This window comes from Vipera berus (assembly GCF_964194415.1).
Source record: "Vipera berus genome assembly, chromosome: 1".
Lineage (NCBI taxonomy): Eukaryota > Metazoa > Chordata > Lepidosauria > Squamata > Viperidae > Vipera > Vipera berus.
In genome coordinates, this window is record NC_138202.1 from 38,239,462 (window position 1) to 38,262,406 (window position 22,945).

General features: G+C 36.5%; 1 protein-coding gene across 5 annotated transcripts in view; it reads left to right on the forward strand.

The window, feature by feature from the left end:
• The window catches only part of BCL11B (BCL11 transcription factor B), a 156,321-nt gene that overhangs the window by 13,034 nt on the left and 120,342 nt on the right, over positions 1 to 22,945 (forward strand). For 3 of the 5 annotated variants that reach the window (XM_081314653.1, XM_081314650.1, XM_081314652.1), the window contains exon 2: positions 4,783 to 5,154. In XM_081314653.1, the coding sequence (XP_081170779.1) occupies positions 4,783 to 5,154 (372 nt within the window). The remainder of the gene's footprint in view (positions 1 to 4,782; positions 5,155 to 22,945) is intronic. The other 2 variants (XM_081314651.1, XM_081314654.1) reach the window with 1 other exon arrangement.

Sequence of the window (22,945 nt, forward strand, 5' to 3'; positions counted from 1 at the left end):
GTGTGTGTGTGTCAGGGTATAAAATTATATACTTGCTGTTTTCTATATATTAGGTTTCATTAGATAGTAGGCTGCTTCTTAGGCTACCTTTATTTCACCAATATATTGATAACTAACAATGAAGTTTTTTTAGTTCTGTAATGATTAGTTGAAATGCATGTTTTTTCTTTTATTGCTATTTTTAGTTGCCTTTTCTTAATTCTGTTTCAACATAAAATACAATTCTGTGAGTTAAATTTTTAACCATTATTACTGAAGAAAGACCCCACTTACTCTGGAGTATATCTATTAACATTACTTATACCTGCTCCTGATAATTTAATCTGCAATAATACTGCAATTCTATACTTGGTTCCCTGGGAATAAGCCTCCTTCAATTCAACAAAGCTTACTTGTGTGTAGATATATATAAGATTGCACTATTCCATTTATCAGCATAGCTTTCTGTCTGGGTTATTAAATTTAATCAGAATTAAAATGACTGTTTAAATAACTTCTACTGATTTCTTTGAAAACAGCAATGATAATTTGAGAGAGAACTTTGCACAAGGAGGAAATATAAAGCTGATTTTCTAAAATGTGATAGCTCCAGAGAATGAAAAATTACTGTGTTTGTGTTTTGTGCACACCATTTACTTGGGTGAGAGTAAAGGGGAGAAGATTTAGATAAATGGCGACACACAGACTTACTAATCTAATGAGACTTGCATAGCACAGGATGTCAAAATGGCCAAATAAAACAGAAAAATTGATGACTAAGAATGTTTGATTTCTAAATTGTTTTGCAAACTGAGGAAATTGATTTTTTTTCTTTAAAATATATTCATTCCTATTTTAAGTCTTAATAATAGTTTTTTTAAAATAAAAAAAAACCAGCTATTATCAGTTGAAGGAGATTTTGAAATTACAACCAATATGAGGTCTGGAAGGTTGGTTACTTTGAATTTTTCTACTCTTCTCTTGGTGGCTTTCCTTTTTTATTTTTTATTTTTTGATTAAGCAGTATCTCCTACATCATAAAGTTAAGAAGCTTGAAAACTCCCCTTCCATTCCATATTAAAACACATGCATAGCCTATTGTAATTTCAACCACATATTTCATTTTAGCAAGCAAGAGTGTTAAGGAAATGCCAAGACACGTTTTTTGAATTTTTATCTATTTTCCGACTTCCACTCATTATGCTCCTTATTTATACCTAGGTTCATTTCTGGCTCTTCCAATCCCTTTACCTTATCTTCCTTTGTGTGCGTGTGTTTTAATATTTTGACACTCTGCTCCCACCTAATAGGAATTCTTTTTGAGAAAGGATGCATATGTTGTCTAAAGGAGTCTTTTCACAGCCCTCGCTTTTTCCTTTCCCTTTTGGCTCTAAAATTATGTATATGTAATTGGTAATTAAAGGTGCAAGCGCTCTTCAATATAAACAGTATTGCTCAATGTTAGATCATTAAAGGGAACAGAAGCACTAAATAATTACCTTTTGCATTGTGACAAACTGTTCGCACAGAAATCTACTCACTTCCCGCTCAGCACTAGGGTTATGATTACATTTTCACGATGGCAAAAGAGTCCTTTCATAAAATAAATTGGTAAATTAATTACGTTGCATTGTCTACCAGCCGCTTTTAAAGTAAACTTTGAGGAAAGGATGGAGGGAAAGTAATTAATGGGTTTCACACACCATGCATTATGCCTAGTGTTTGAGTTACCTAGTGGATTAATTTGGCTACAAGTAAGTACAGGAAACTCAAAAGCCTTTATGCATGCATCTCCTATTTCTTAGGCTGACTTCTTGTTCATCCACCTCCATTAATTGTGAAGAGAAGGCAGTTAGCGTGGGCTTAATCTGAAGTACTATGAATCCAACAAAGCCCAGGTTCTGATGCATTCAGTTATTTTCTTATGTACATACCTCCTATGTTTAAATAGCAAAAATCCATTTGACTACATTTATGTACTAATTAGCAATATTTTTTTTCAAAAACAGAAGTTAGATACCTTTTGATCTAATTAAAACTGGGGATTAGCATCCTAGTTAGATAGTTTCCCTTTTATTATTAGAAAACAAAAAAAAATCCAAATAAAAATAAACAGTTTTAAAAACTGCTTAGGCAAATTTCCCATTTGGTTCAGGGATTGCAATTCAGAAGTATGACAAATGTTTTACATTGTCCTGCTGCTTTTAGATCTCCAGGAAATTTGGAAACAAATCACCAATGCCAGTATTTCCATGTGTTCATTTTTTTCCCCTGCGGAGTTTCACTATTCCCCTCTCTTGATAAAACTTCAGTGGCTCATCTCTTTTATTTACATGTCATTAATTCACTGTGCATTGATCAGGCCAAATGATAACATTCTTGTTTAGAGCAAAACCCTGCCAGCCATTGGGAACTGTGCCTGATCGGGGACCACATTTCGTGTGGTTTTGCAGTTAGCCTGCCTTGGAAATAAAAACAAAACGAAACAAAAGTTTATTGTACCCTACTAATATCATGAATTAGCTACATTAAGATTGTCCCAAAATTCTAGTTACATTAAGTAATGAGAGGATGTCACACATAATAGTGTTGGGATCTAATAGATAATTAAAAAATAACTCAAAATGTTGAGCATTCTGAAGACTATATAAATAAAATTTGATCAGTGTGGACCATGATGTGAATTGAATTGGAAAATTGACTCTTTCCCATTTAATTTTCAGCATTTTAAGATAATATTAATGGTCTGAAGTTGAGAAATGTTCTGAGCAAATTTCATTTTCTTTCAGCTAACAAGTGGATAGCATTATAATCTAACCAAATCAATTTGAACTGAGTTGTTTTCTTCTATTTGTCTTTTGTTTCTTTAAAACCTCAATGTTGCCTACTGGTTAACTGAAATAAAATAAAAATAAAAAGCCTTAAAGTTGCTCAGATCTGAAAGTACAACAATTTTGTAAAAGAAACCGAAAGGGAGAAAAAGAGGGCTTGTTACATTACAGAATTGGGACCTTAAAATAAAAAAAAATGCTTGATATTAAGGTCTTCCGCTGAGCAGGACTGTTAAGAGTTGAAAAAGATTCAAGTAGCTTACTAAACCTACTCAGTTGAAAGCATGGTTTAGCTGTGGGGGTTTTCTGGAGAAAAAGTCATTTTTAGAAAACCTTAAGTGTGTGAAAGCCTGTTTGCGTGGGTGTCATTTGAGAGACTGAATCTAGGGAGCCATTCATTCTGGACAAACCCCATGATCCATCCATAAACCAGTCTATAAGCTCAGTGTGCATTCTCAGATGGGGCATTAAAAAATCAGCTGGAGATTGCAGGTGTGGGATGGGTATATTTTCATTTTACCCTGAGCCATGTCATATTAAGTTGATTGTGTGGCCTGGCAAGTTGGGGTACCATTTCCCCCAGCCGAGCATTTAAGAAATGTAGGGGATAGAACAAAGCATGATTGGTGTGTTTTGGGTGTAGGATCAATTCCCTACTTTTTCTCTTAAGGCCAATGGACGTGTCGCTTTCTGCTGCTTGTAGACCTCAGGCTTGCTTTGTGGGTAGGGTTGAAAGAGACAAGCTTGCTCAAGACAAGCCCAAGAACCTGTGACTCCCTTATGCTGCCTTCCAAGAGATTGCAGACATCAGGAACCACAGGAACTTGTTTTCTAAACTGGTTTTGGCAAATTTGTATAAATCTCCTTCAGGCATCATTGCTGTCACTTTCTTGGTACAATAGTGATTGAAAAATCCTGTCCCTGGAATGGCTTCCCTCTTGGGAAAGGCAGGATTACGATGCCAGGAATCAAGAGGCAAAACGGCTCCTCCTCCTGTGGTCATCTTGGAAAGGTGATGCATAAAACCACAGTCAGATGAAACACATTTATATAAGATGTGTGTGGTGACAGAAAACCTGCTTTCTGTAAGCATGACTTCTCCTTATATTTTTAATAAATCCTGTGAGATAATTAATTTCTCTGTGATGCACTGAGCACCGTTTCCATTCAAATTCATTTTGAACAGGTGCCTGCTTGTTGCCAAAGTTTTTCATGGTTATTTGACATGGCTAGTGCTACCTTGTTAGGTTAATCAGCCTCTTGACTATATTTGTAAGTCTAAAGTATTGCATATTCATTGCTTCCAATAGTCCTTGGAATGGTGGCCATGGAATGAACCCAATTAAAAATGTTTTGAAAGGTGAGTCTGTGAGTGAGCCACAAGAAGCTAGAAATATGCTAAAATTCCAAGAATATCACAGTAGAACAAGTTTAATCTTACAACCTTTTTGAGAAAATTACACTATATGATCACCAAATAGTTGGAAAATATCAGAAAAATCAGTAATATAAAATATTTTCAATATTTTGTTTTAAATGGTGGGCTTCCATAGTCATTGTTCAGTATTGTTTCTTGCTTTATAAAGAAAAAAGATGATTGGTTAGAGTTACTTAACTGGACCATAGATCAGCTGTTAGAACTTGATGTAAATCTGTGGCTCTGTTCAATGTATCCTACCAGTTTTAGTTCTGGAGGTGATTAACAGGTCTCTACTCTCCCCTGTTATTAATCCGCTATGGACTTTGATGGTTGATTCAGAAAAGCCTCATTAAATATGCTTATTATTTTGTTGTGCAGACAGACTTGATTGCAAAATGTACTCAGATCACTTGTGGAGACAAGCAGGGTGGGAAATAGATAAAAAATACAATTATATGAATATTTAAACCAATTGCTCTCAATTGTTTTCCCTTCTTTTTTTCTTTTTCCCTTTCTCCCTGACCCTCACCTTTTTTGGGTTTCCGAATGAAGCAGAGGCTGACCACGTGGACACTGCCATCATCACCCATGAGGAAGAGAGCCTAGCACTAGGAGAGCCAGTTGGGCTCAGCATTGCAGTGGGTGGAACAGACCCTGACCTATTAACCTGTGGACAGTGTCAGATGAACTTTCCCCTGGGAGACATCTTGGTTTTTATAGAGCACAAGAAGAAACAGTGCCATGGCGCTGGTGGTGCCTGCTATGAAAAGAACGTGGATAAGAGCAGTCCTCCCCCTCCATCACGCTCCGAGCTCAGGAAAGTGTCAGAGCCAGTGGAAATCGGGATCCAAGTCACACCCGATGAAGAAGACCGTGTTCTCACGCCTACAAAAGGAATTTGCCCCAAGCAAGAGAACATTGCAGGTACAGCATGTTTTATGTTCATTCATCTGTAGAGGTAGCCTTTCCTTGTCCCACCTCTTTTCTCTAAAAATGAGACAGGTTTCTTGACATAATGAAAAATGTAAGATTGCCCATGAGCACTGCATGAGGCCATAACAGACTTTAAGGATCCTCTTGATTCTAAGCCTCAGAATCCACTTGATCCCAGTTTGTAATGGGTTTAGTTGGATCCTTGGATTGTGGAGTGCCCTCTGCAGATCTTTTGTTTTGAGTGATAATGTTTAGTCTGTGTTGTGCCAGATATTCCATATCTGTTATGATTCTCCAATCTGAGAAGTCAGATACTGTCCCTTAAGTCATCTCCTAATCCCATCTTTGCTTGCATTAAATAATTCATTGACTTTCTACTGATAATTCTCAGCTCTGTGGATTGGCACAGACACTTAAGGAACAGGTACTTTCACATTTTGCAGACCAAAAATAAGACAAAAAGATCCTAGAAATTAATTTTTTAGAACACTTATTTGAACTTGCATATTTTTCCCAATGAGAATGGTGTCGTCATGATGATAGTTACCTAATCTTTAGCTTTGAAAGTATGGTAGCCAAAGGATACACATAATATTTTCAAAGGGTAGAGAGAATTTCAATGAAAAGCAGTGATGCATAATAAGGGGTGAAGACATCACATATGTGGGGAGGTCAGTTACTACCTTTTTTTTTGTATTTCATGTGTTGTAGAGGTTTTTGTTTTGGTTCTTATAACCATGTTGAGCCTACTTTAAGAAATATGGCAGAGTTTTTGTGCATTTCCTACCTCAAAATGGTGGAAATTGCCACTGATTTGGGGGAGTTAAGGTTTACAAGAGGCTTGTTGAGAACAGAAAAGATGTTGAGGAGCCTGTACCTCATATCAGATTGCTCAGCACTGTTTGAAATTTTACAGAAGGCAGCCTCCCCATAGCTTAGTACTACTTAGCTATTTCTTTGGTAAATATCTGTACACAGTGTTCAGGCAGAAGAATATCAGGACTATATAAGCGGATAATATTTTGTTGAATTTTTAAATAGTTTAATAGAGATGCATTTAGTGTGTGTTTTCCAGAATCTATATGGAACAGTGGGAGAACAGGGCAGTTGTTCAATGGGAATACAATATATTTCTGAAGAAAGGGATAGTTCAGTCCTACAGATATAAAACAAGGTTAATTTGCATAATCCTTCTCTTCTCCCTAGTATGTTATTCAATATGTGTGTATGCATGCGCACAAACACATATATCTATTAAAAGGACATAAAGATTAATGCAAACTAATCTAGAATAAAGAAAACAAAGAAAAAGAGAAAGAAAAGAAAAAAGACATAAGGGTACAAAGGAAAAAAATAAAAATAAAAAGGAAGTTTCTGATTTCCTTTGCAGAAAATATAAGTATGATTGCAGTTACCTCTTACTGTATAATTTAAAAAGCCCACTGTTTTCTATTATCCATTTTTTCTAATCATTAAAATCACAACTCATGTTATTTTTTCCCCTGTTTCATTGCAAAAAAGTTTATAAGGGTTTTCAGTCAGCCTTAAATGCATATATTGTCTTTTCTCTAATCAAGGAAGTCAGTTTAGCCGTCTCTGCAAGTTTCATCATCTTCACCTATTGTAGTGAAGTGGATAGTGGATAGTGGATAGTGTCTATTATGGATGGTGTCTTTTCCACTTTTTGAGCGTATCACACTGCAGTTCTCATACCGTATATAAAACAAAGTTTCATGACTTTTTTCTAGTTGTCTCTCCTTTAATCTCAAAAGAAAAGTCTTTGGTTTCTATTGTAAATTTGTGCTTAAAACTCTTCTGAATTAGTGTATTTATTTGTATCCATTTTTTTGGCTTTTTTGCATGTCCACCATACATGATAAAATGTCCCACATGTTGTTCACGTGTTGTTTTGGTTAGGCTGTTGTTCCGGTGGGATGGTATTGTGATTTTAAAGTGAAGATTCTATAGGTTTTTACCCATACAAATCTGCTGTTCTCTACCACATTCTTAGTTTTGCATTGCAGACAGAACAGTATAAAACTAAACAAGAAAGTTCTGGCTTACCTAGAACTGATCTTATTGGTTTCATAGCCTGCAACCTCTGATGTTTAGGTGTTCCAACATTTCTAAGAAAAAAAGAGTTGTATAAATAATTATGCATTCTTTGTTTCTGAAATTATTTTTTGCTAGTAAAGAATAAAATGAATGTGAACTAGTCTGAGGTCACAAGAACACAGTATTTTTATTTCCACAGTGTTTGGAATGTTCTTGTAAAAGTGCACAGACATGTAGAGGCCTTCCCGAGACTGTTCAGGGAATGAGTAGCGTGCACTTAGCTCAGCCGATGACCACATTATTAAAGAGGCATTACAGCAGGGGTGTCAAACTTCCAGTCTGTGGGCTGGTTGCAAGAGGTGGAGGCCGCACCCACTCCAGCTCCAGCAATGCGAAAAAAGTCTCGATACATCGTGACACATCAAGTATTGCGGCGAGTTTGACACCCGTGCATTACAGAAAGTCTGGCTTGCTAGGAGAAATTGACTTGGATTTTTTTTCCTTTTAAGCTCTGAATAATTATCATAAATGTACCTGGCCACTAATCAAGGTGAAATCAATTGAATCTTATTTTAACAATTAGACAACAGGCTACAGCTGAATGTATTGTCTCTAGCAGGATAGAAACCTTCATGACTTGTCAATCCATTTAGAGCTTCTGGGAGTTATAGACATAAGAGCTGAGGAACTTCAGGAACTAAGAACTATTGCTCAGGGACCCTGGTAATCCACGACTTAGGATCACAATTGACTCCCAAATTTCCATTGCTTGGCAAGACAATTATTAAATGAGTTTTGCCCCGTTTTACGACCTCTCAGTGATAAATGAATCACTGTAGTTGTTAAGTTAGTAACATGGTAGTTAAGTGAATCTCTTTTTTATTTTGTCAAAGTACAACATGTGTACATTGAGATTAGCTGAGCCTCCGCCCGTGCTCTCTCCCCCCAACACACAGTGACAACAAACCCTCCATCCTACCACACCATGTGAACCAACAACACCACACACCGGCCTCTGGCTTCCTCATTGACTTTGCTTGTCAGAAAGTCACAAAAGGTGATTGCATGACCCTAGGACACTGCAACTGTCATAAATACATGCGAGTTGCCAAGTGTCCAAATTGTGATCATGTGACCATGGAAATGCTGCAGTGGTCGTAAGTGTGAAAAACAAGTGGGAAAAATAAGTCATTTTTTTCAGTGCCATTGAATGGTCACTAAATGAATTGTTATGAGTCAAGGACTATCTGTAGTAGGTTTTAAGTTAGGCTTCCTAATGCCAAAGCTAAGACATTGAATCTGTTATATTAAAGTTGGAAGATATGACAACTTCAGTGAAAGGTAACCTAATATATCTCTATTTTTACATGTAAAACTGTCACTTTGAGTCAGGCTTGACTCAAGTCCATGCAGTTTTCTTGGCAACACTTTTGAGTGTAGTTTGCTGTTACTTTCTTCTTAGAGCTGAGAAAGAGAGACTATGAAGTTTCTTAATTGGCTTCATGCCTAAGTCAGAACTAGAACTCATAATCTTCAAGTTAACAGCACAACACCTTTAACAGGTACACCAAGGCATTGGACTAGAAGTGGAGAGATGTGAATTTTACTCTTGCCTTGAGTATGGGTGCTAACTGGGTGGTTTGGTGCTATTTCTTTCTCAGTAAGGAGTAAATGGTGAGCCCCTTCTGAAAATATTGCCAAAAAAACTTCAGAGACCCGTTCATATAATCGCCAAGAATCAAGACTGATTCAAAGACACAAACCCACCCCCCAAACCTTTACACAGGCATAATCTGTGTAACATGATTGGTAAAAGAGTTGAATGAATTTGTCCTTAACTTTCAGACTTCACAAATCACAGGGCAGCTATGGAATTCACTTTCAAATTGTGGAAGTTAGTTATACCTGCACATTTACGCTTTGCACCTTTAAGGGTTATTTTTTCCCTATATGCTGAGTTTAATTTTGGATCCTATTCCAGCCTTTTAGAATAAGAGATGCAGCAAGAACCCCTTTGTAGTTTATCCATAAAAAATGACATAAAGAAAAGTTCTTTTTGAGCTGAACTTGCTCTTCCTGGTGATTTAAAGAACATATGCATGGAATTTCCTTGGCAACAATATAAAATTACTTTGACATTGTCTTGTCTTCCCAGGCTAGGCCTCGTATTCTCTGAAGGTCTTTACCCAACCTACTAATCAGGCCTAACCATCTTCCAAGTCCAGATACCTATTCACAGCCTCATCCCCAGAAGTTATTATTGGGCCATTAAGTGACAGTAAATAATACTTCATTTGTGTTCACTGTGCATAGTTCTTTTTAAAATTCAGAAATAGCAGACACAGGTCAGTAATGCTAGTAGCAGAATCTCAGAAATAGGAAATAGTGTTTATCTTTCATGATGTTGTGAAAAGCAGTTCTTTTGAATTTGCAATTTGGATTATGAGGAATTCCTCTTTGATAACAATGGATATTTTCCTTTCGATACAAATATTAGCTTTCAGAGAGTGAGTCTCATCAGAAATAATATGGAAAAAAATAGTTAAACTTCTCATTTTTTTATTAGAATCTACTATGATTCTTCCCAGAAACACAGCCACTTGTATTCTTTTAAGAAACATGATGCAAACATGAGCTTAATATAAACTTTAGCTTCACCCTTTTCATATCGTATAAGAGAAAACTCAGAGGAAAATTATGGAGATAAGAGCTGGTTTCGCTCTTAACAGCAGGAGTACATGAAAACCAAATTTAAACTTTGCTTCAATGATTTCCCTTATTTATTTTGGTATTGCTTTTATGTCCTGCCTTTCCTGTAGAGGCTCAAGACTGTGAAAAATGGTGATTACCCCTCCTTTTATTCTTTCAACAACAAACTTGACAGGTATACAGTTATCCAGTGAGCTCCTTGGTTAAGTATGGATTTGAATTTGAATCTCTTTGGTCCTAGTCCAGCTGCTTAACTACCCTACAATATTGACTCTCCTGGGTAATCCTTTGCTTTCTTGTATAAACATGAAGACTTGACATTCATTTCCATGGGAAAAAATAAGATGGTTGTCCTTGGAGGCCATGAGCTCTGTGTGGTACATGTGCCCACATGCAGACTCGTCAGCATTGATCCTTGCAATATACATCTGTATGAATCATACCAATTCTTCTATATTCTTCAGGCCTTTGGCTAGCAATTATATTTTGGTAGCCACGTTCTCCATCTATAAAACCTCTAGTTTTATGAGGTTGCCTTTTATTTTGGTTATCTTCAGCATACTTTCACGTTCAGCATGGCAAGTCTGCAAGTTAAAAAAAAAACCCATTACTCTTGGTATAGAGAGAACGAGTAAAAAGATACTAAGCATAACATTAAAAAAAAAGAAGAACTGGAGGTCTTGATTTTTTTTTCAAGCTAAAGCAAGGATAAATATGAAATGATTGAAAGATTTTGGATCTGAAAATAAAATAAAAATATGTGGTTCATTTGATTTTTGCCTATCCAGGATTCAAATTCCTTTGGTAAAAGATGGCATTAAAATTAGGGTCAAAGGTCAAGTTCAGTATTGTTCTGTTATATTAGTGAAAGATTTTTGCTCACCTTCTCCCCTTTTTCTTTTTCTCTTTCTTCTTTTAAACAGCACAGGATAGTTTTCAATAGTAGGATAAAAGCTTCATATTACAGCCATGGAGGATAGCCATGAAAAAAAACCCCTACAAAAGTCATTCACTGAAAAGGCTTTAGTGGGATATACCAAACCCCTTATTTATTTTTCAATAGAAAGGCTTTCTGCATTAGCCAAGAAAATCAGAATCTGTATTTAACACTAAAGGTATTTCCCAGTGAGAGTCTGTAGAGCATTGTTGTTAGATTTGTTAAAAAAAGAGAGACTAAATACGATTTCATAAAAGGGAAACTTAATCTTTAAGGCAGCGCACTCTCTCTCTTTCTCTGTACCCCCTCTCTACTTTCCTACCTCCTCTTTTTTTGGTAATCAGCAGCCTATAATATTTTCACTTTCTCTATGACAAAAGATATTCTTAGGCTTTTCTGTGCTACGACAGGAAGAATGAAAACTTCTTTATTCTACTAAGAAATATGTAAAATAATAGAAGAATAGAGGAGATAATATTTGTTGGAAGCATTTAAAATGTTATTTTAATCAAAGACACATAACAATTGACATGCTATGTCAGCTAAAAGGAGACTAACATTTGAACTGCAAACTCTGTTCATATTTATATTTTACTTTTTCTGCTCAACCAGCACTTTAAAACAAATTTAGAAAAATAAATAATTAAGAGAAGAGAAATAAAGATTAAAGAATAAAGGGGGAAAACATCAGTGCCTCAAATGTGTAAAAGTAATTGAATATGGCAGAAGCATTAATTATTTGAGCTTAATTGAATTCTGAGGACTGCAGCCATTGCATTTCAGATAGACAAGCTCTGTTTATTATTTCTTGTGTGTAGATTAACAGTAAAGGAAAGTAGATAAGTTTCCCTTATTTCTTGAAAATAAATCTGTCAATTCATGTGAAGAGCAAGTTGTTCAAACATAACTGAGTCTTTAGGTTGGAAGAGGAAAAAACAGAAATAGCTTAAGAATTGTCCTTAAGAGTGTAGTTACTTTTTTCAAACTCATGCCATTTTCTTAGACTTTCTTTCCCTCAGAGGGATGCATGAAAGTTGCTTTCATTGCCATTCCACCCTCCCTACCACCTTTCCGCATTCTGGCATAACCAGATGAAGTTCTGGGTTTGGCTGAACAAATTGTGTAGTGCAGTTAGTTCATGGGCAATACATTTCAAACAGCACCTGCAAGCACATTTGAATGTTCACACTTATTTTAACCTGCTCCTTCCACAGCTGCATCCTGACAGAATCCTAAGGGACCATATTCCTGTTGGTGCACTTGGTTTGAACTGGTATTTTTCTTATGACTACATTTCCTTTTTCTTCCCACATGTAGCTAGTTTCAAAAACCCCTCTGTTTGGTGGTATCATAGTTGGTTATTTGTTGACAATATTACTTACTCATTTTGTAATCCTAATGAATGATCTGAAATTCACTGTTTTCCTTCCTAGGTCTCATTAGTATTGGACATTTTTTGTATTAAAGGACAGTTTCCCCCACTTTTAGTTTTTTTCATGTTTTGTGTTGTGGAAAATGTTCTTATTCCATTTGTTTGAAAGTTTTTATAAAGTGATAAAAATGAGGCTGTCCTGGTGCACAAAAAATCAGAAGTCACTGATAAGCAATATAACTGGATAAATAAAATATGTACCCAATTATGAAGAAACTTTAAAGATATGGAGAGTGACGTTAATGTAAAGTATTTGGCTGACGAGAATAAATGGGGATATTTAATGTTGAACTTGTGACGTTCACATGATCTGGAGATCAAGACCTGAAAATCTTGCATGTTGGACCACAATATTGTCCAGATTTGGTTGGCCAGTTTATTTATTCACTATGGTGTTTGGATATTTTAAAATTACAGAAAGCCAACATTAAAACTACTCTGGCTGCCTAATTAATCTTTGTATTTACAACATTTTGCTGGGTTTCAGTATATGCAGCCAGATAGGTGAATAGAAACTCAGTGAAAATTATGGATGGAATCACGTGAGAATGTTAGAACATAAATCCTACGTTTTGCAGTGCTAGCAAATAATTGTACATAATGGTGCATATATCTATAGTGATAGCCCAATGATTAGTTAGAATTCTGTTGTAGGCAATTTGGGTAGAATCAAGAAGGATGTCTAATTTAAAGAAGGTTTTCCATTATATACCATTGTATTTTCTTTAGCTGCTGATTTGTAATTTACGGAATGTGCTTTTCAGAAATAAGGATGTTCAAGAAAAGTACTGTCTATAGCAGACATGTCAAACACAAGGCCCGGGGGCCAGATCCGGCCCGCGAAGTGGTTTCATGCGGCCCACGAAGCCATCCTGGAAACAGTGAGGGAACGGCCCCCACTGCCTTGGCCCTGGCCCAGAGACCCTCCTTCTGCCAGAGACCCTCAGATCTGTCCCACTCCTTCCCAGGCCCCCATAGGCACCCTTGATGCGAACGATGTAGAGCTGGCCACGCCCACCCAGTAGGCCATACCCACCGGGCCCCCTGAGGGCAACCGCAATGCTGATGCGGCCCTCAATGAAATTGAGTTTGACACCCCTGGTCTATAGTAATGAGCTGATGAAATAATTGTGAGCTGAATGATTTCATTTAAACAAAATCATCTACAAATAGAAATCCATACTGTATTCCAGGTAGATCTCATGATGGTATACCATTTTGCATTCTCTCCAGATTCCTACCTCTTAAGGAGGTAGGAAACAGTGAAATAAAAATCCACATGATGTGTACATTGTTTTGAAACAGTTATCACAGATTTCAGTCAGAAGTGTTTCCCAGCCTTAATGGAGGATGGAAGTTATTGAACTGAAGGCCTTTGGATTGACCTACCATTTATTCTTCCCCCTCCTTTCTTTCAATCATAAGACATAGAAAGCTGCTGAGTCAGCCTGAAGATCCTTCATACTGTTTCTATAAATAACAAGCAAGACCATGTTGGGAAATCTAACCTCTGGTACAAAGGCTTAGCCCTTTGTTACTGTGGTTCCTCAAACTTAGTACTTGGAAAATATAATGGCTTCACATATGCCTGGACTGAGGGTTTGGGATTTTAAATTTTTAGAATGTGATTTACTTGTTGGGGCTAATTTAATTTAATTTATTTTTAATCTTGTATATTGTGTTTTAACTGCCCTGTACACCGCCCCGAGTCCTTCGGGAGAAGGGCGGTATATAAATCCAATAAAATAAATAAATAAATAAATATGGAAGTTTCTAGATGCTGTTGCCAATAGTTGTTGACAGACCTATCCAATTTTGTGTACAGAATGGTCTAATTTTGTTCTTAAATCATTTAAAAACCCGTCTTTCATCAGTGCATATTACGGAAGCTGATTTTATTTATTATTTATTTGTTTATTTGTAGCATATGTAGTTTCCCATTTTAAAAAATCTGAAATCAGTTTATAATAGAATTAATTTTTCTCCAAGTGCTATGAACTGTACATAATTTCTCTCTTTTGTCATATCCTCAGCAATTCTTCCTTCCTTCCTTCCTTCCTTCCTTCCTTCCTTCCTTCCTTCCTTCCTTCCTTCCTTCCTTCCTTCCCTCCCTCCCTCCCTCCCTCCCTCCCTCCCTCCCTCCCTTTTTTATTTTTATTTTTTTTATTTCTGAACCTTAATTTAGTTCTGAGGGGATAGATTTCCTAACAGATATATGGTAAAGCGATCTCCTTAATATAAAAGGATTGTGCTATTCATGCTTAAAAATTCAGTGACTTTTCAGAATTAAAAGGTTTTTTTTGCTACAAATAAGAGCTCTAATACTTACATTTCATTTATATTAAATATTCATATGGCCAGTAAGGGGGGTTTGATGTTATTTTCTCCTTTAGATAGAGAGGTGAAGAATGTAAAAAGTGGTAGGTAATTTTAAAAACTTAAAATAGGAGTGAGAATGCATGACACTGGGGGAAATGACATAGAGTCTTGAAAGAGACCAGAGGCCTAGCTGACTCAAACGCTGAAAAAAATGCACTTGATATTTTTGCAAGATCTTTTTTTTGGCAATAGAATTGACAAATATATACTGCTCAAAAAAATAAAGGGAACACTTAAACAACACAATGTACTGTATTTAATAGTAGGATGTCTTACCTTGTGTTCCCTTTATTTTTTTGAGCAGTATATTAATAAATACGTGTATATGTAATGAAAAAACCTCTGATTTCATGATGTTTTTAGAATTTTATTTTAAATTATAGTCCAGATTTCAAATCTGGTCTTTATAATAAGAATATAGACTTGGGTTCTTGTCACTGTTGCTCCAAAGTTGTCCTGTGTTGTTTCTACAATGTTCAGCTGAAATACAATTGAAATTGTCACATAGCATGTATTTTTGGAATTTAATTTTACAAACCTATTTTACATGCTTGGATGCTTTTCCAAATGAAATAACTTGATAAGAAAAAAGGATTCTAGATTCTTTTGTTTTTACTGGCATTCAAGTACAGAGTTTTTTAATGTAGTGAATCTTCAAAAAAATTTCTCCCATTCCTCTTTCCATTGTCTTAAGGTGGAAATGGCAATTTAGGGCCATTTGATGGTTCTGATTATGTGGGTAGGTGCTTAGAAATTGAAACCTGTGGGGAAAGATTGCATCACATCTGTGTTTGGTGCAGTGTAGCAATGTTAACCTGCAGCTCACAGCAATAGAATGAGAGAACATTTAGAGTTACGAAGACCAATGAAACCAGTAGTTGAAATTCATTAGACAGCTATGCTAATTGCTGCAAAGATTGTAGAAGATACAACAGAAAGTCAGTTTTTAGTCCGTTCACTAAAGCAGTAGTCTCTGCTTCATGAACAAAGTACCCTCACTATGTCTTGGACTATAATTCCCAGAATAATTAGCCAATATAGGAAGAGTATAGGCTGATAGTTCCAATATTTAATGAGGGTGTCAGACTTTTTTTAGGGGAGGGGAGGAGAAACAGAACACAAACATGCACACATCCACACACACGAAACGAAGAAAGATAGTAGTGGGTGGGAGTTAAGTATCAAAAAGAGGGTTACAATGCAGCCCCTGTCCTATGAATGTTTAATCTAGTTATTTAAACAAGCTGCTAAAGAGGCAAATAAATCACATATATGTACTGGAAGCTAAACATTGTTATATGTTGCTGTGAAAAGAAGCTGTTTGATATATTTAGAATTGTTATTTTTCCTCCAAATTAAGTAAAATACATGTGTGTTGCATGAGTGACTGTTACCTCAGTGGCATGGATTAGCTTTCCTTATGACAGCCAATTATTATTGCTGTCTACCTAGAGACAGTCATTTACATTGTGTACCATTATGGATTCAGGCACCCCATATTAACTTTTGGGAGTCAGATAAGCCATAATGGCATCTTCAGTAGATAGCAGAAAAAGGCATGCTGCTAGATACATTGGAAAGAATTATTTTGAGTTCCTGCAGTAGCAGACAGATTGAAATCAAGGGGCTGAGAAAGCACTCAACTAGTGCTCTATGCTGGGTAGTAGTCAGGCAAAGGGAGCGTGGAAAGTGATATGTGTGTGTTGGTTAATGGTGTTAGGACTGAGCTATAGACAAGGACTAGAAGAGAATCAAGAATTATCCTAGGAAATTAGACCCACAGGACAAAACTACCAATTACAGGAGTTGTTTACCACTTAAAGCAGCTTCATAAAGTGTTGAATGTTTTAATTTTAGCAGATGTAATCCTTGATAGCTGGGAGATAATCCACAGTAGCCAAGGCTGAGATAATCAAACCCCATCTACAGTGTTATGTCCAGTTCTGGATATCACCTTTTAAGAAAGGTTCAGAGAAAGTGGAATAGTGTAGTGCAGTGCTTTTTTGGTTAAAAAAAATGGTGCTGGAACTCACATCATACAACCTGCCTTGCCTACCCTACAAGATTTACCTTTGTAGTTGAAAAAAACCCCTTCAATTTTTAGTGTATCTAAAAATATAGGATTTTGTTCAAGGTAAGTTAATACTACTAATGTTACCATGCACTGTGGCTTTAAACCACAAGAAGGCATTTTATTAATCTTTTGGGACATTTATCACTGGCATATCCATTTAGTTTAATGAGTGGAAATGTCAGCTTTCTATGTGGAATGAAATTGGCCCAATAAAACAAAATTTGTTGCTTGTAAAAGATTGAATTATTTTTAAGAAGTTGTCAAACAAGGTGGAAAAATATACATTTGGAGTTTAATATGGATATTGACTTGAAACAAATTAAAGTTGAAACTTTGTCAGTGAACAGATTACTTTTAATTTACCTTTAAATTAAGTCCAATTTAATAAATAGATCTGATTAAACCTTATACTGTAGGTCTACCTTTACATCTGACCAATACATAATTAATATATATTATTGATAATAATACCTCCAAATCACAAGACATTGACTTTATTCTTATTCTTCCCGTCTGCAGTTTGAATATAAAGTATAAAAGACTAAAAAGAGATTTTTGTAGACCTCCCAGCCTTTGAACTACCCAAGGAACTGAAACAGCAAAGTTTCATGGTTGGGCAAGTTTCCACGCCAGCCGCCTTTCTTTCCTCTCGCTTCGCCTCTTTTTAATCTCACACACACACACCACCTCTGTAAGGGAAGGCAAAAGGCTCACTCACCCTCTCATGAAAAATGGCCACCATGTTTATGTGTGTCCCACCACCACCATCGGCTTCCACACCATATGGTCCGATCCAGCCAATCAAGACACACTCTGGCTATGGTGCTCCAGCACCACATGGCTCCTCCTAGAGGAGGCGAGAGCGCCGGAGGGGACCCCGCTTCACCGTACCGCCAGCAGGGCATTTTCAAAAACAAACGAGGATAGGAAGGGAAACAATAGGAAAAGAACGCAACTCTGGAAAATCCGTCAAAAAAGGTGACAGAACTCTGTTCCAGGGCGTTCTATGACAAAAAAAAAGCCCTGGTGTAGTGAACATTAAGAAGGATTGAAAATGTAAGGAGGACAGATTGAAGGAATTGAATATATTCCATTTTGGAAAAGATGAGTGAGGACTGTAATAACGCTTTTCAAATATACAAAAGGTATGGTTACTGTGACTTAGCCCTCACGTTTTATTCTCACAACTATCCTTTGATAAGTTAAGGCTAAGACCCAGTAACTAACCAAGATGTACAATACTTTTATGTCAGAAAGCTGAACTTCACATTATCATAATTATGAAGTGTGCTGCTGTCCTCTTTTTTACTTGAAAGCAAGTATGTGGGGCTCTGATCTGAATTATAATCACAGCACATGGAAGTGGATAATTTAGGATTCCTTCCCCAAAGCCACTTCCTTCCTCAAATTCGTTTCACATGGAAGGGTTTAAAGGAGGGATCTCTATTGTGGCCTCTTGTTCGTTCTTTGAAGCAAAAAGACAAAAATCAGTAGGTATAATCAAACAACAATGATGTCCTATATCACAAAAATATCTCTTTGGTCTGGCATCAATGCTACAGAGACAATTCCAGGCTAACAGCCTCAGTTTGAAATGATCATCTGTGCTTTTATAATTGAAGGCTCTTCGCTTATTGTGTGTGGGAGAAGTGAAATTGGCTAATTAGTTGCTTCTGTCTTACACGCTTCTGGCAGATTTATGTTCATAGTACAGAAGTAGACTAGCCACAAGCAGGTGTCAATGATATAATCTTCTGTTGCATTGTATTATGTATATAACTAGCACAAATCATACTTCAGCATATGGTGACAAAGGGAAGGCTAGCGTACTGCATCCTACTGGTCACCCTCCATCTCCCTTTTGGGAGAACTTACCTAGGCAGAGTTTATAGTTCACCAGTATATTTTCTGTATAAAGACTTTGAAGTGAGGGAAACCACTGGGAGGTGAGAATTCCAGACCACATATGTTTATAGAGCAACTTTATCTCTGCTGGCTTTGGATTCTATTTTCTCAGTTTATCTAAATGAAAATGTGTTAGATAAGAGAAGCAAGCAGGACTACTTATTGTTTTGTGGGTTAGAGGTAACAGAGGGATGAATCTGTCAATTTTATGAGTACTGTATACACTTATGGGTAAGCCAACCCTCAATTTTTTCATGACAAATGTACCAGTTGCAGATAGGCCAATGATATTTTGGTTAATAATGTGAGGGTCTGTTTATTTGTTTATTAAATTTATATGCTGTCCATCTCACTGTTGAAATGATTCTGGGGCTTGTATGAAATATATGGATACTTTAAAAAAGTATTATAACAATAATAGTAATATACTGTACCACAGTATAGCCTCATAGATAAGCCCGTCTGTGGATAAGCTGAACCCAATTTTTGCTGTTTATTTTAACACCTAAAATTTTTGGCTTATCTATGGGTGTGTATTATTATTGTTATTGTTAATAATAATAATAATAATAATAATAATAATAATAATAATAATAATAATAATAATAATAATAATAATAATAATAATAATAATAAAGTTGGAAGGGACCCTAGAGGTCATCTAGTCCAACCCCCTACTCAGGCAGGAAACTCAGACAAATGGCTGTTCAGTCTCTTCTTTAAAACTTCCAGTGTTGGAGCATTCACCCCTTCTGGAGGCAGGTTGTTCCACTGGTTAACTTCTACTGGAAGTTTCTCCTTAGTTCTAGGTTGCTTCTGTCCTTGACTAGTTTCTATCCCTTGCTTCTTGTCCTGCCTTCAGGTGCTTTGGAGAATAGCTTGACTCTTTCTTCTTTGTCGCAGCCCCTGAGATATTGGAAGACTGCTGTAATGTCACCCCTCGTCCTTCTCTTCATTAAACTAGACATACCCAATTCCAGCAACCGTTCCTTATATGTTTTTGCCTCCAGTCCCCTAATCATCTTTGTTGCTCTTCTCTGTACCCTTTCTAGAGTCTCAACATCTTTTTTACATCGTGGTGACCAAAACTGGATAAAGTATTCCAAGTGTGGCCTTACCAAGGCATTGTAAAGTGGTATTAACACTTCATGTGAGCTTGATTCTATCCCTCTGTTAATGCAGCCTAGCACTGTGTTGGCTTTTTTGGCAGCTGCAGCACACTGCTGGCTCATATTTAAGTGACTGTCCACTAGGACTCCGAGATCTCTCTCACAGTTACTACTATTGAGCAAGGTACCACCTATACCAGGGGTAGGCAACCTTGGCTCTTTTATGACTCGTGGACTTCAACTCCCAGAATTCCACGAGTCATAAAAGAGCCAAGGTTGCCTGCCCCTGACCTATACTATACCTGTACATTTGGTTTTTCTTGCCTAAATGTAGAACCTTACTTTTTTCACCATTGAATTTCATTTTGTTAGATAGTGCCCAGTGTTCAAGTCTGTCCAGATCCTCCTGTATCTTAAGCCTGTCTTCTGGAGTATTGGCTATTCCTGCCAGTTTGGTGTTGTCTGCAAATTTGATGAGTTCCCCATCTATCCCCTCATCCAAATCATTAATGAAGATGTTGAAGAGCACTGGGCCCAGAACAGAGCCCTGGGGCACCCCACTACACACTTCCCTCTATGTAGATACAGTTCCATTGAGGACCACACCCTGAGTACGGCCGGTCACCCAGCTACGAATCCATCTGGTGGTGATGCTGTCTAACCGACATTTTTCTACCTTATCAAGTAGTATGTTGTGATCTACTTTATCAAATGTCTTACTGAAGTCCAAGTAAATTATATCTACAGCATTCCTGTGGTCCACTAATTTTGATTCTAGAAATTCTAGAAATTTTAGAATTCAAATTATCTCAAATGTGGGGCCCAAAATTTTAAAGCATGGAGAAATCATTTTATTTACCTATTTTATTTGTTAAATTTTATTCTATCTTTCAGAAATGGAAATTTTCCCCACTAACTTACAACCCACTAAATACTGATTAATTAAATAAATACAGTAAAATACAGTATTATTAAAATACAGTATACACGTACCATTTTCTTGCCTATTTTAACTTGTGTTTCTATTCTGTTTTTTATGGCACTGTTTTTGATAGGTTGGACTGCTTTTTCCCTTTGTGTAAAGACAGATGCAAAAAACGAGTTAAATAGTTCTTCTTTCTCCCTGTTGCTTGTCACCTTCAATTAATTGAATTTGAGAGCTTTTATTTTCTATTTTTTTTTAAAAAAAACCAGCACTAATTGTTGTAGACTGGTGTATGTTCCTCCAGATATATAAATTCTAGTTTGCAATTTTGTCTAATGTGTATAGCTTTCTTATTTGTCTTAATATATATTTAGGTACACTTTTTCAATGAACATGCATATTTTTGTATAACTTTACCTTAACATGCATTTTATTCTCTCTAATACTGTGGAATGGTGGAAAGAAATTATGTAAAAGTCGTTGGGACTCTTATCTTAATGTTGGCAAGATAATTTTCAGATATGGGCCAGGCTTGGTATAGTAGAAGAAACTAATAAAATAAATATTGAGTTAAAGGGCCAGAGAAGGAGGAAAAATACTTCAGTACATCTTTATAGGAAAAGCAGTTGGACAATGGTTTGAGATGTTGATAATCCATTCCCTCCTGGCCCAGAGGGTATATGTAATGCACCCCATGCTTCCCATTGCACATGGAAGCATTAGACACATTTGGCTATTGGAAAGGATTTCAGAAACTATGCTGTTGCATATTCCCCATATCTTGCTTCATAATTGGCAAACTGTAATTGCAAAATTCAAAGAACTGCATGTTTCAGATACGTTTTTATTCACATAATGGTTTAAAAATGCAAAATTACACAATAATACTCCTTATCCATGTACTATATGCGAAAAAAGACACAGGATTAGAGTGTTGGGTCTAACCTTATAATTCTGCTTTATATATTAAATAGCTTTGAAACATGTATGCTACTTTTAATTACTATTCTGCTCACTATTGGCATCAGCCATAGCTAGCTGTTTCATTATAAAGTTAGCCTGTGTACTAAAATGAGGCAGTGGGAATAGTGTATTAATATATTGTTTTTATATTCTGCCCCATAATACCACTGTCATCTAATTTTATAGAAATTAACTCATTCTAAGCGATCTTACTCAAGAAAATACAGAGATTATATACAATGCAGATGATTATAACAGAATCACTTAACTGTCCTGATGATAGTGTTATTCAGACTTACAGTGCATCCAGATGTATATAATTGCAGCAATAAGCTTGCTATGAGACCATACTTATTATGTCTGTTCAAATGCCCATCTTTCTTGTTAGTTATTGAATAGCATACCTTTTTCCTGACCTTTTGAAGAGTCATAAGACTACTTTTTCCTTTCCTTCCAAAACATTTTTTCATGTTTTAAAATTCTGCATTTATATGTGTTAAGTAAAGGTAAGGAATAATCACATATGGATGGCTGTGTGGAAGCCTAAACTAGACTTTCTGGTTTGGTACATCTGAATGGACTCTGCAGTTCATTTTAGCTCTACTGATTTACATCAGCTACGGAGATAGTAAAAAGGTAAAGGTTCCCCCGCACATGCGTGCTAGTCATTTCCAACTCTAGGGGCCGGTGCTCATCTCCGTTTCAAAGCCGAAGAGCCAGCGCTTGTCCGAGGACGTCTCTGTGGTCATGTGGCTGGCATGACTAGACGCCAAAGGCGCATGGAACGCTGTTACCTTCCCACCGTAGTGGTCCCTATTTTTCTACTTGCATTTTTACGTGCTTTCAAACTGCTAGGTTGGCAGAAGCTGGGATGAGTAACAGGCGCTCACTCTGTTATTCGGGATTCGACCCGCCAAACTGCCAACCTTCTGATCGACAAGCTCAGCGTCCTAACCCACTGAGCCACCGCGTCTCCTAATTATTGTCTGACCCTATCCCATTCTTACCCATTTGTCATAAAATCTGGATTTTCAATGTCCCATGTCATCTTTTATTGTGGCCATTTTTATCTTGTTTTATCTAGGTTTTTAATTGTTTTAACTATGTGTTAGATTTTGTAAACTACCCAGATGGTCTATTGGAGTGAACAGCCACAGCAAATGTAATAAAGTTAATAAACCCTGTTCACATTTATACGTTTCTTATGGATAAAATTGTATAATCTAATGTCTTTTGCAAAAGTCACTTTTTATTTTTAAAAGAGGCCATGTCCCTTGCTATTAAAGAGACACCA